The sequence below is a fragment of the Tachysurus fulvidraco genome, chromosome 18 (assembly GCF_022655615.1).
Source record: "Tachysurus fulvidraco isolate hzauxx_2018 chromosome 18, HZAU_PFXX_2.0, whole genome shotgun sequence".
Lineage (NCBI taxonomy): Eukaryota > Metazoa > Chordata > Actinopteri > Siluriformes > Bagridae > Tachysurus > Tachysurus fulvidraco.
Window position 1 is genome coordinate 19,392,344 of NC_062535.1, and position 12,558 is coordinate 19,404,901.

The window sequence follows — 12,558 nt, forward strand, 5'->3', positions numbered from 1 at the left end:
CATCCATCTCTCTGCAGCTACCATCAAACAGTACAGCCGTAACGGTAAGCGGCTCTTTTTATTTCTTATATTACATTTAAGACCTGACCTGCAGAGTGAACAGTACAATGATCTCATTGTAGAGCTTTAACAAGCGCATGATGGTCATGAACGTTTGGCCACAGCAGCATCAGAATGTGCTTTATGACCTTCTGGTGCTGCAGTAAAGTGTCCATAGCAGCATACGGTGAGGCCTACAAGCTGACCTCATGTAGTTTGTGTGACATTTCTGCTGAAAAGAAATGCAGTAGAAACTAGGGGCAGTGGTGGCTCAACTGGGGCAGTGGTGGCTCAACTGGGGCAGTGGTGGCTCTTGAGAAACTAGGGGCAGTGGTGGCCCTGCTGGGCCCTTGAGCAAGACCCTCAACCCTCCCTGCTCCAGGGGTGCTGTATCATAGCTGCCCCTGCACTCTGACCCCACCCTCCTCAGTAGGGGTATGTGAAGAAAAGAATTCCACTGCGCTGTGATGTATATGTGGTGATGCCTTTCTCCAGCAGAACCCATGTATGAAATCTGATCAGGAGTTTGCTGGAGACGTTTCATAATGCCAGGTGTTAATGGGGCCCGAGAGACACATCCAGGAACCACAACAAAGCTGGAAACACATCGTAACTGACAGAATATACAGACAAGGCTTCACGGTGAATGGATGTTCTTTTGAAGAAAACGACATGCTGCCCCTTCAGTACATTACTGACAAAGCAATGAGAATGTGAACAGATTGATGGCAGGATTGAGATCTCTGTACGATTGCAGCCTGTGTAACTGATGATGTTCTGTCATCACTTTCATTTTCTCCTGTAAGAATGTTGACTGATTATCATCAACAGCGCCGTGAATTTGTTCACGACAAATTACAAACAACTGAGATGTTAATATCGAGTCCTGATGATTCTTCATCACTCCAGCTTGTTTACGTGTGACTGAACCCTGTGTGTTTGGGTTCACAGGTCAGGTCAAGGTGGTGTTTGCTCTTTATAAGAATCTCGGCCCGTTCATGTCCACCCAAAACGCAACAGTGAAGACGGAGATGGAGCTAAAGTCGGGAGGTCGGACTCTGGCCGTTAATTCCCATGTGATCTCTGCCTCCATGAATAAAGAATCCAGCCGAGTGTTTTTGACTGAACCTGTTAACTTCACACTGAGACACCTACAGGTACACACCTCTCTCCTGTTCCCGTTAATGTAAGGTTTTAGCCCTTAAGGCAGTGCGACGTGTGGTTTGTACTTTTCTGCTAACCCTAACCCTAACCATGGTGTTGCTGCAGCTAGAGAATCACTTTGGGCCGAACTGTTCGTTCTGGAACTACTCGGAGCGCTCGATGACGGGTCAGTGGTCTTCTCAGGGCTGCAGACTGGTGTACAGTAACAACACACACACCACCTGCTCCTGCTCACATCTCACCAATTTCGCTCTGCTCATGAGCCGACAGACAGCCACTGTGAGTTTCTCACACACACACACACACACACACACAGCCTTCGCTCCACTTTTCATCCTACTAATATATTTCCTCTTTTGCCCCCTTGCCCCGTGTCTCAGTACACGGATGGCGTGCAGGCCCTTATCCTGTTTGTCGTATCCTGGGTGGGCATGGTGATTTCACTAGTGTGTTTGGCTCTGTGTATCTCCACTTTCTGCTGCATAAAGGGTGTGCAAAGTGAACGCACCACCATCCACAAGAACCTGTGCCTCACACTCTTCATCTCCCAACTCCTCTTCCTCATCAGCATGGAAAGGACCCATTACACCGTAAGTACAGACAATCCCCAAATCCCCAGATGTGACGACCGTAGCACAAGGAGCTTGTTGTGGTGTTAATCCAGTGCTAACAATGCAACATCTAAGTATGCTTAATGAAGAGGACTTGATTTGAATGTGTTTCTGGAGGGAAATGGTGGTCTGTTGTCTTCTCCCTTTCAATCACAATGACGCTAGCCAGTCGTAGCCCTGTGTGGACTCGTGTATGTGAAACAGGGCAGGTGACATTGTGATACTGGAGTAAGGGGACAAAATGGCTGGAAGCTGCATTATGTGTTTGTGCTTGTTTCTAGGTGGCCTGCCCGGTGCTCGCTGCTCTGCTGCACTTCTTCTTGCTCTCTGTATTTTGTTGGTTGTGTGTTGAAGCCGTTCAGCTCTACGTGTTACTGGTCGAAGTGTTCGAGAGTCCGTCCTCACGCAGGAAGTACTACTACATCGCTGCCTATGGCTTTCCTATGTTGGTAGTAGCCATCTCTGCCTCCATCGACTATACAGGGTACTCCAGCCCCACCAGGTATGATATTCTTATCATTCTAGGTCTCATTATGCTTAAGAGTTTGTGCACATTTTCACGTACATGTGAGTATTAACATGTTTGGTTCCATAGCTGCTGGCTGCGTGTGGATAACTACTTCATCTGGCTGTTTATTGGCCCTGTGTCTCTTGTTATCCTGGTAAGTTACAACTAAGCAGTAAGATAGCATTGAATTATCCAGATCATATTCCTCATATTCCTGTCTTTACCATTTAGCAGCGACTCCCCTCGACCGTACGTACCGTGTAGGTTTCTTCTACACGTACAAATCCATTGTACTCGGATTTATAAGCTTAAAATTTTGAGATCTGTTTGTTGTTTTCTTCATCGCATGTCATCTCTCACGTTCCACCTTTGACCCCTAGCTGAATCTGGTGATCCTAATGGTCACGGTGCACAGGATGATCCGCCATTCTAACCTGCTCAAGCCTGATTCCAGCCGCTTCGACAACATCAAGTAGGTCATCTCAGGGGTCGTTGGGGGTCATTGGGTGGGTAGAGGTTGGGGTTGGAGGCCAGATCAGGGGTATGGAGGGTCTGTATGTATAAAATGACACCATACACTGAGGGTCACATACTGTCTGTGGTAAAGTATTTCTGTCTCCTATGATTTCCTCTATTTTTGCATATTTGTCAGATCCTGAAATGTAAACAAAGTACAATTTTATATCATCATTTTATTTACTGAAGGAAAACAGTTATGCGATACTGAGATCACATTCCCTCCTGAACAAAACCTTAAGACTGGGGAAACTGTGTTTGGTGCTGGTGGATCACACGCAGGTTGGAAGAACTGCTTCAAAATGTCAAAAGAAAACAAAGGAGCAAGAAAAAAAAACCCGCAACAGAACCTAAAGTGTCAAAAAAGGTCTCAGTAGTGAGAGAGAAGCCCCACCGTTCTTGTTGATAACTTCACACACTCATGATTGGAGGCTGGTGGGAGCTTCATGAAGGACATCCACTGTCTGGACCTGACGTCGGTTGTTGTAAACTTCCCTTTCTGTCCATCCCCTGAAATCCTCCAGAGGATTTAGATCAGAAGAACATGCAGGATGGTTGTAGAAGTGCAACATTATCGTCCTGGAAGAACTCCTTCATCAGACGGATGTTGTGAATTGCAGCGTTGTCCTGTTGAAATACTGAGTCATTACCACACAGACGAGGGCCCTCAGTCCAGAGGGTCCAACATGCCCACATAGCCAGCTGCCGTTTGACGACCTGCACAATCTCAAGCTCCATTTTCCCATTGAAGGAAAAAGCACCGCAGATCACTGGAAGCCATCAGGACCGTCCAGGTTACGTTATTCCGAGAATAAAACTTTCTTCCATCTTTCAGTGTCCCATGTTTTTTGCTCCCTTGCAAATTCCAAACAGTCAGGTTTGTGGTGTGGGAGGAGACGTGGCCTTCAAAGTTCTCCTTTAAGCTCTTCTCTCGCAGATGCCATCTTATGATCATTGGGCTGCAGTCATCATCAGTAATGGCCTTAATCTGGGTCGAGGTTCCGCTCGTGTCTTCACGGACAGACCGTCAGACCGGCCGGCATTTTTGGGTCTACCACCACTGTTTTACTGCGTCAACCCCAGCAGTGATGAGACGTTGCGAGAGCCCAGGATTTGCTTGTGCAGCACAACAATCTGCCACATTCAAAAACAGAAAGCTTTATTGCTTTAGCCATCAGGAGATCATGACAGTGCGACACTTTTCTGTGTACAGCTGCTTTTACTGAGCCACACTGGAGTGCTTTCACGCATGAGCTGCTTCTTTAAGGTCCTCACTAGACCTCTGAAAACCACGAGCTTGTTTTGAGCCGATCGAGGACATGATCTTGTGCATCGAAACTTTGTATTGCTGCATAACTCAGTTGTGCTTGGGCCAGTGACATGACATGCTCTGAATGCTGAACACCGCCACATTACCACCACCAGGAGTGACTGTCGCTATGATGCTTTTAATGTCCATTGCGTGTTAGCCTTAGTCTAGACCAGGGGTCGCGACCCGCGTCTCCGGAGCCGCCAGTGGCCCTTTCATCTCTCTGCTGCGGCTCCCTGTAGATTTTGGAAAATAAATATTTAATTTAAATTTATTTTCTTTTTTAGCTAGTTAGTTTTTTTAAAAATGTAATTGTAAATTCTAAGATTATGATGCTCTTGTAACTAAAATAAACCATGTTTAATTTGTTTGTCGCTCAAAATACGCGTCATAACCGCCGACTTGCGAAATCCGACACAGAAGCCGACGCGTTTTTGGTTCGCTGCAGCCGGAAAGTTACAGTGTTGATGTCATGAATATGAAGACGACTCAAATAGACGCTGAACATTTTATTAGAAAGTAACCTTCGACCCAGCGTCTTTTTTGTTAAGGTTAGTTCAAACTGTTCAAAATATTTTTGTTTGCCTGCAGAAATAAAATGTCGTTTACTCTGTAGCAGGTCGTCGATGTCATAAATACGACACTACAGTTTTTTCTACACTTTCCATAAAGGTACAAAACGATATATGCAGCGTTCTCTTCAGTTTAGATGTCAAAAGGCTTTTGTGGAAACGGGTCCTAATGGCTCTCTGGGTGTTTAAGGTTGCCGCCCCCTGGTCTAGAGGTAACAGGGCTCAAGACTTCAGAAAGCTTTAAACTCGTCAGTTTAAAGAGAACTTTGTCCCAAAAGACTGGAGGAATCAACAAGGAGAAAGTGAGCTACACCTTTAAGCTCGTCTCAGTTGCTCGTCTCCTTTCTAATGCTAGAAGCGTAATCGCTAACCTAATCTGAGGACGGCGGATCTTTAGATGCGTGTCTGGGTTCTCGAATTAACCCATTTTAGACTCACCAGGGCTGGCGGTAATAACACTGGGCTGTGTTTAGTCTATTACATTTAGTTCACTTGCTGATTTGCTTCTTCTTTCTTTCTTTCTTTCTTTCTTCCTTTCTCACTCACTCCGGTATCTCTCAGGTGTTGGACGGTGTGTTCCGTGACTCTGCTCTTGTTGGTGACATTAACATGGATCTTTGGCCTCCTATTTATCAGTGAAAACAGCGCACTCATGGCCTACCTCTTCACCTCTTTTAATGCTCTGCATGGTCTGTTTATCTTCATCTTTCACTGCGCACTGCAGAAGAAGGTACATTGTGTATGTTGTTTTTATTACACTCCTTATTACCCTTCATGAACATTTTACTAGTTTTTTACTTTTAAATATATCGAATAATACATCAGTGTGTCAGGTCATAATTGTAAAAGATGCACGGAATCTGATAAAAGCATTCGTCTAGACGTGCCTGCATTGATTCGGAGTCTGAGAGCATGCAGAAGGAAAGCTTCTTATAGCTTAATGATGGGTGATGGAAGCACTGGGTCCCAGCAGCATGTGGGAGATTTCCACCATGTTCATTTCCCGACAGCTTCAGGATCAGCCTCATTGACCTGGCGTGTGCTACCGAATGGCTCTAAACTAGCTGAGAGGGACTCGGTAGATACGTGTAACCTGTAGCACTACAAACACTCCTGCACAGAGCGCTCGTCACGACACGATGATTTTATTTAGCTTTAAAGGAAACGAGCCAGATTTAGATTAGAAAACGTGCCCATAGCTTATTATTATTATACGACTAATATGATTATGTTGTTGCTGTAAATATTATTATAAATAAAAAAATGATAGAATTTGACATTGATTTTGCTCCAGGTTCAGAAGGAGTATGCTAAATGCTTCCGTCAGTCATCCTGCTGTGGTCACGCTGCGTCTGGTGGTTCTCATGGGTCCCTAAAGAGCTCAGCGCACCGTGGAAACAACCGATACTACAGCGGAGGCCAATCCAGACACAATCAGGTGCACAGACAGGTAACAGAACAACAAGCCAAATAACCAACACGGAATGTTTAACACCTAGAGATATTAACACATAAGTGTGTGTGTGTGTGTGTGTGTGTGTGTGTGTGTGGACATCGTAACCCATGTTCGTCTGTGTGGATGTGTGTGTTCAGAGTCGTATCCGGAGGATGTGGAATGACACAGTACGCAGGCAGACTGAGTCTTCCTTTATGGCTGACCTCAACAACACACCCACCCTCAACAGAGGTAACACATCTGTCTGTCTCTCTGATTAACTCCTCACACCACTTAGGAAACTGGACAGAAAACACCTAGTGAGTGTCACACGTCTCTGCGAGTCTCTTTATCCTATTCTTTTTTTGCCCCTTTTCCACCGAGGCAGTTCAAGTGCAGGTTCGGAGCCTAATTTAGAACCAGTTCTTTCTGTTTCGACCGCCAAAGCACTGGCTCTGAACCAGGAAAAGTGGTTCTTATGTAGCACCAAAACGTCGCTGGTCTAGACTTAAGAACCGCTTGTGTCAGGAGCTGTGGGCGGGGCTGTAGGCGGGGCTACTGTTAGCGCATTTGATAATGTACCTTAAGTATACTAATGTTTAATACACTTTTACTTTACCGCGATATGATACATTATCAGCACACATGATAGTAGGTAGCTACATGCTAAGGCTAACTTTTTTCGATAAAATAACGTTAACGTTCTCGATCACAACCTCCGTTTATACAGATTACACGGAGCCGCACGTACACGTCGGATTCGCCGCGTTTGGGTGTTAATGTAGGTTCACAAAGCCATGAGCATTAACAGTAAAGTAACATCTGCCATCGTTGTGTTTGTGTTTGTCGCTGCTGCGCTAACGTTGTTGTGTAACGTGACACGTATACAGTGACGTCACACTCGGCGCTGTGACGCTCTCTAACCGATGGAAAGGCAAACCGGATCTTAGAAGGTTCTCCAGTGGAACCAACTCTGAACCAGCACCCGGTTCTTTTTGGTAGAAAAGGGGTATAAGTGTCCTCAGTATCCTCTCTTTCTCCATCAGTGTATAAAATCAGGCTAGAACGTATGTTTCGTTTGTTTTTCTACCTTATCGTTATCACACTGATAGCCGAGGCTTTGAACTTGATCATCTGTGAGATAAAACCAATGACCACGCGTATACACAAGCTTTATTCTCACATATTTTACAGGAACTAATCATCTTCTGGCCAACCCAGTATTGCAGACTCGCTCTGGTTCCTCACCTTATAACACACTGTTGGCTGAAACATTTAACCCTCCCTCACCCGCCGTCTTCAACTCCACCGGTCAGTGTGTGTGTGTGTGTGTGTGTGTGTGTGTGTGTGTGTGTGTGTGTGTGTGTGTGTGTGTGTGTGCGTTTTTGTGTGTGTGTGTGTGTGTGTGTGTGTGTCTGTGTGGGTGTGTGTCTGTGTGGGTGTGTGTGGGTGTGTGTGTGTTTGTGTGTGGGGGTTGGGTGTGTGTGTCTGTGGGTGTGTGTGTGTGTCTGTGTGTGTGTGTCTGTATGTGTGTGTGTGTCTGTGTGTGTGTGTGTGTGTGTGTCTGTGTGGGTGCGTGTGTGTGTGTGTGTGTGTATGTGTGGTCTGTGGGTGGTGGTCTGTGTGTTGTGTGGGTGTGTGTGTGTGTGTGGTTGGTGGTGTGTGTGTGCTTGTATGGGTTGTGATGTCTGTAAGTGTGTGTCTGTGTGGGTGTGGTGATGTGTGGTCCTGTGTGTTTTGTGTGGGTGTGTTGTGTGTTGGGTGTGTGTGTGTGTTGTGGTGTGGTGTGTGTGTGTGTTTGTTTTGTGTGTGGTGTGTGTGGGTTGTGTTTGTTGTGTGGTATTGTGTGTGCTGGGTGATGTGTGTTTGTTGTGTGTGGTGTGTTGTGTGTGTTGTGTGTGTGTTGTGTGTGTGGGGTGTGTTGTGTGTGGGGTGTGTTGTGTGTGTTGTGTGTGGGGTGTGTTGTGTGTGTGGTGTGTGTGGTGTGTTTTGTGTGTGGTGTGTGGGGTGTGTTGTGTGTGTGTGTGTGTGTGTGTGTGTGTGTGTGTGTGTGTGTGTGTGTGTGTGTGTGTGTGTGTGTGTCCTACATATACTCGGTTCTGAGTAATTGTATTTATATGGATTTACTCTGTCTTTTCTTTCTGTCCTTCTATCTGTTCGTCTTGTGCTCTCTCACTCTCTCTCTCTCTCTCTCTCTCTCTCTCTCTCTCTCTCTCACTCTCTCTCCCACTCTCTCTCACTCTCTCACTCTCTCTCACTCTCTCTCTCCTGATCTGTCACTCTATCTCTCCACATTTGTCCTTTTTTCACTGCTCCTCTTTCTCGCTCTCTGTCTCTATTTCCGTCTCTCTGATCTGCAGGAACCTTCAGAAATTCAAGTATGGAATCTTTGGTCTAACGTTTCTATCTCATGTGTTGATGTAGTTGTTTTTGTCTCCATGTCCATCTCTGAACACTGAACACGTTTAACGCATTTATTCATTTTTTTTATTTGCATGAGATCAGCCACGTTAAAATGATTTGGTTTGTAGCTCTTACTAGAATGTGAGTTTATGTTCGTCATGCTCATGAGCTACCACATCTCCATCGCTAACGCTAACATCTTGACATTAACATCAAGATGCTGGTGGACGTTTAAAACGTTGATGTTTTCACACTAATACAGTATTCTTGCCAAGAATTGTTGACCCAACATTTAATGTGATTATTTATATATATACATGATAATATATTATCTCAGCCCACTATAATGATCACTATTATATTACATCATACTGTACACTTGGGTTCAAAAACAGTCCTTGGTATTACATAATGTTTTTGTACCCACTGATAAACCTCACTGCTGTGTGTTACGGCTGATTTAACATTACTGTTGTTTCAGCTGATTGACTGCTTTTTTTCTTCCATCCTGTAGAGGGCACTCTATCCCGGAGTCGTGAATCTTGTGGTCTGGAGCCTGTTCGTCTGAACGGGAACTACAATAACAGCTACTCGGTGCACGGTGGAAGTTCTGACCTCCTTGGCAGCGTCGCGGTGGGAGACGTCAGCCCTGCCCTTTTGACGCCGAGAGGTGCAGAGCCTCCGGGAGGTATGAGGAGGAACCTGTCAGATGCAGCAGCGCTGGAGAAGATGATCATCTCGGAGCTGGTGCAGAGCAATCTTCGTCCTGCTGCTGATCGCTACAGCAACAACCCGGATACAGAGGCGGAGCCACGGGAGTATGTAAGTGCAGGGATGGGTCACAGGGAGCCACCCCAACGTCCTCTGCCCCGCCCACCGCCACCACCTCCACAGGATGAGGAAGAACCACTTTACAAGGCTTTGGAGAAGCCCCACCTTCCTGAAAAACCACGTGTTCCTGATAAACCCCATGTACCGGAGAAGCCACGCCTCTTGGAGCACACACAGTCAGTGTTCTATCAGAGTGAGGAGGATTCAGAAAGCTTTTCGGCTGAAATTACAGACAGCGTGGCTGGAGTCGGCCCTGACTCCTCCTCCCTGTATGCACGAGACAGAGACTCTTCCTATCCTGACAGCAGCCCTGAGGGTTTGGGAACTGAATCTCGTTCAGCCCTGCCCCCTGATGAATTATACTTCAGCACAGGGAGACACGCCCACGTCTCTGCCTTCTACCAGCCCCCATCACGCCGGACCAATGAGGAGGGTCGGCTGGGGCTAGACTCCTCCCATGGAGAAGGTGATGGACAGATGCAGCTGGTGACGAGCCTGTGACTAGGGCGCTGGTGACCAGGACATGGAGATCTAGGGGAGGAAGAAGGAGGAGTGGCATTATCATCATTATCATCCCTTACCGTAGCACAGCACTACAGCACTCTAGTGTTTAGCTTAAAGGCTGTTATGTAAGAATATCTCTGGTGACGGAGCCGTAGTCGAACTGCAAAACCTTAACCGGATATTTCCAACTATGTTTAGTCGCTGACATCCGAATCCCAAAGTCAGTTCCGTTTCCACATCTCGAGCCAGGTTTGATCTGAAGCTTAGTGTCTGAGTGACGGTTTAGCGTTTTGTCCATGTTTGTCCTCCAGGTTACTCTAACCTTCATCACATACACAGTCATTAGCGGTATAACGTCATTAGTACTGCTGTGTGATGGAACGGTACACACCATACAGGGGTTAGACCTGATGGCACTCAGAGTTACGACCACTCTAAATTGATGAACGAACGAATGAATTCATGAGAATTAATGGACGCTTCTTTGTCCACTGAGTTGATGCTTCAACTTTTTGCGTTCCAGAAGTTAGTGGGAATGAGATGGGAACCGGTGCGGAGGAAAACATAGGTACGGATATTCCACAAGCACAGTTATGTTCTCTAGCTAAACCATTTAAATGGATAAAAACATAACTGATTATTTGCACAATTATGACCCGGGGTAGTGGTTGGTTTGGGGTATAATAAATAGGGACACCCTGAAAAAGCACATGTACCAAAAACCTGCTGGTGATGGTGATGATGATGATGATGATGATGATGATGATGATGATGATGATGATGAGAAGGCAAAGAAAACAATAAAGAAGAAGATTACGATGGCTTCCTCCTCTGAGTCTCTGTCTCCTGGTCACCTCCACACCCACCCTGCTCATCTTCACTGCCATTCATCAACTCTCTCTTTTAGTCTCTCTCTATATTGTATATTTGTCCTTCAAAATATCCATCTGTCTGTCACTTCACATATTTCTGTCTCATTCTCTCGCTCAGCCTTCCTGTATCCTATCTCTCTCTCTCTCTCTCTCTTTCTCTCTCAGGGTGGAGTGTTGGATTTGCGTCCTGGTTCTTATTTGATGTATTGTTCGTTTGTTCCCTTTCCTTCTGCCCTTTATAAAAGAATGTGACACCTTCTCCAGAGAAACAGAACAAAAACTTTTGACATTGCCAAAAAAATCCTTTTTAAAGGGAGTGCACACACACACACACACACACACACACACACACACACACACACACACACACACAATGAACTCCTTTATTGAAATCACAGTGTTCACACTGAAAGGCCTTCCCCGGAGGTCAGGGGTCAAATGTTAGTTATGGATCCAACATTGGACTGTTTGGTTCATTTTGCTGCAACCTGGTTGGACTTCTAGGCACCGTGGACCTCGGACATGTCCCAGGGGCCTCGGCCAATCAGCTTCTTTGGTTCAGAGACTAGCGCACAGCTCCGCCTCTTTTTCTAGGCCCATCCTGGAGGCATGAGCAGTCTATTGTCATGTATCTGGTGTAAATAGCAGTAAGAGAATGAACGTTTGAGAACCTGCTTCTTGTAATATCTACAAATGTTACAAACAAAAAGGAAACAAAACCACGTAAAAGGATGTGTAGAAGAAATGAATGATACTCTATGTCTTTCACTAATCTCTCCATCTGTCGCTCTCTCCTTCTCCTCCTCCTCCTCTTCTGTCTCCTGTCTTTCCTCCCTGTCTTTTTGCTCTTCCTCTTTGAGAGAGTGACAGAAGGACTGGATTTTGATAAAGAGATAGAAAAGAAATGTGTTTTTATTAAAAAAAGATTAATAAAACAAACTGATGGCTTGAGAATTTTTTTTCCAAATCAGACATGTTCACAAAAACAATACATGGGAAAGCTTGTGTGTTGTTGAGACAGGTCTCGGTTCAGCCACACACTAGCTCACAGAGACTATTAACCCCTTTCCCACCGAGGCAGTTTGAGTGCAGGTTCGGAGCCTAATTTAGAACCAGTTCTTTCTGTTTCGACCGCCAAAGCACCGGCTCTGAACCAGGAAAAGTGGTTCTTAAGTAGCACCAAAACGTTGCTGGTCTAGACTTAAGAACCGCTTGCGTCAGGAGCTGTGGGCGGGGCTACTGTTAGCGCATTAGATAATGTACCTTAAGTATACTAATGTTTAATACACTTTTACTTTACCGCGATATGATACATTATCAGCACACATGATAGTAGGTAGCTACATGCTAAGGCTAACTTGTTTCTGTGTTAATGATAAAATAACGTTATGTACTTTATCGATCACAACCTTCGTTTGTACAGATTACACGGAGCCGCACGTACACGTTTTATTCGCAGCGTTAGGATGCTAATGTAGGTTCGCAAAGCCATGAGCATTAACAGTAAAGCAACATCCGCCATTGTTGTTGTGTTTATGTTTGCCGCTGCTGCGCTAACGTCGCTGGGACATGTGACACGTATACAGTGACGTCACACTCGGCGCTGTGATGCTCTCTAGCCGGTGGAAAGGCAAACCGGTTCTTAGAAGGTTCGCCAGTGGAACCAATTTTGAACCAGCACCAGCGCTAGCTCTGAACCAGCACCCGGATCTTTCCGGTGGAAAACGGGCATAAGTGGGGAAAATAAATGTACAGAGATTTCTTTAGCAGTAAACGGATTGAATCTAAAACACA

General features: G+C 45.6%; 1 protein-coding gene across 8 annotated transcripts in view; it reads left to right on the plus strand.

The window, feature by feature from the left end:
* Positions 1–11,690, plus strand: part of LOC113646622 (adhesion G protein-coupled receptor L1-like) — a 46,592-nt gene extending 34,902 nt beyond the window's left edge. For 2 of the 8 annotated variants that reach the window (XM_047803190.1, XM_047803193.1), the window contains 13 exons: positions 1–44; positions 991–1,196; positions 1,309–1,482; positions 1,584–1,793; positions 2,096–2,316; positions 2,410–2,476; positions 2,703–2,794; positions 5,281–5,458; positions 6,014–6,169; positions 6,313–6,406; positions 7,349–7,465; positions 8,515–8,532; positions 9,072–11,689. The exon at positions 1–44 is cut by the window's left edge and continues 79 nt beyond it. In XM_047803190.1, the coding sequence (XP_047659146.1) occupies positions 1–44; positions 991–1,196; positions 1,309–1,482; positions 1,584–1,793; positions 2,096–2,316; positions 2,410–2,476; positions 2,703–2,794; positions 5,281–5,458; positions 6,014–6,169; positions 6,313–6,406; positions 7,349–7,465; positions 8,515–8,532; positions 9,072–9,889 (2,395 nt within the window). In that variant the 3' untranslated portion in view covers positions 9,890–11,689. Of the gene's footprint in view, positions 45–990; positions 1,197–1,308; positions 1,483–1,583; positions 1,794–2,095; positions 2,317–2,409; positions 2,477–2,702; positions 2,795–5,280; positions 5,459–6,013; positions 6,170–6,312; positions 6,407–7,348; positions 7,466–8,514; positions 8,533–9,071 lie in introns of all 8 variants that reach the window. The other 6 variants (XM_047803192.1, XM_047803197.1, XM_047803191.1 and 3 more) reach the window with 5 other exon arrangements.
* The last annotated feature ends 868 nt before the right edge of the window (positions 11,691–12,558 follow it).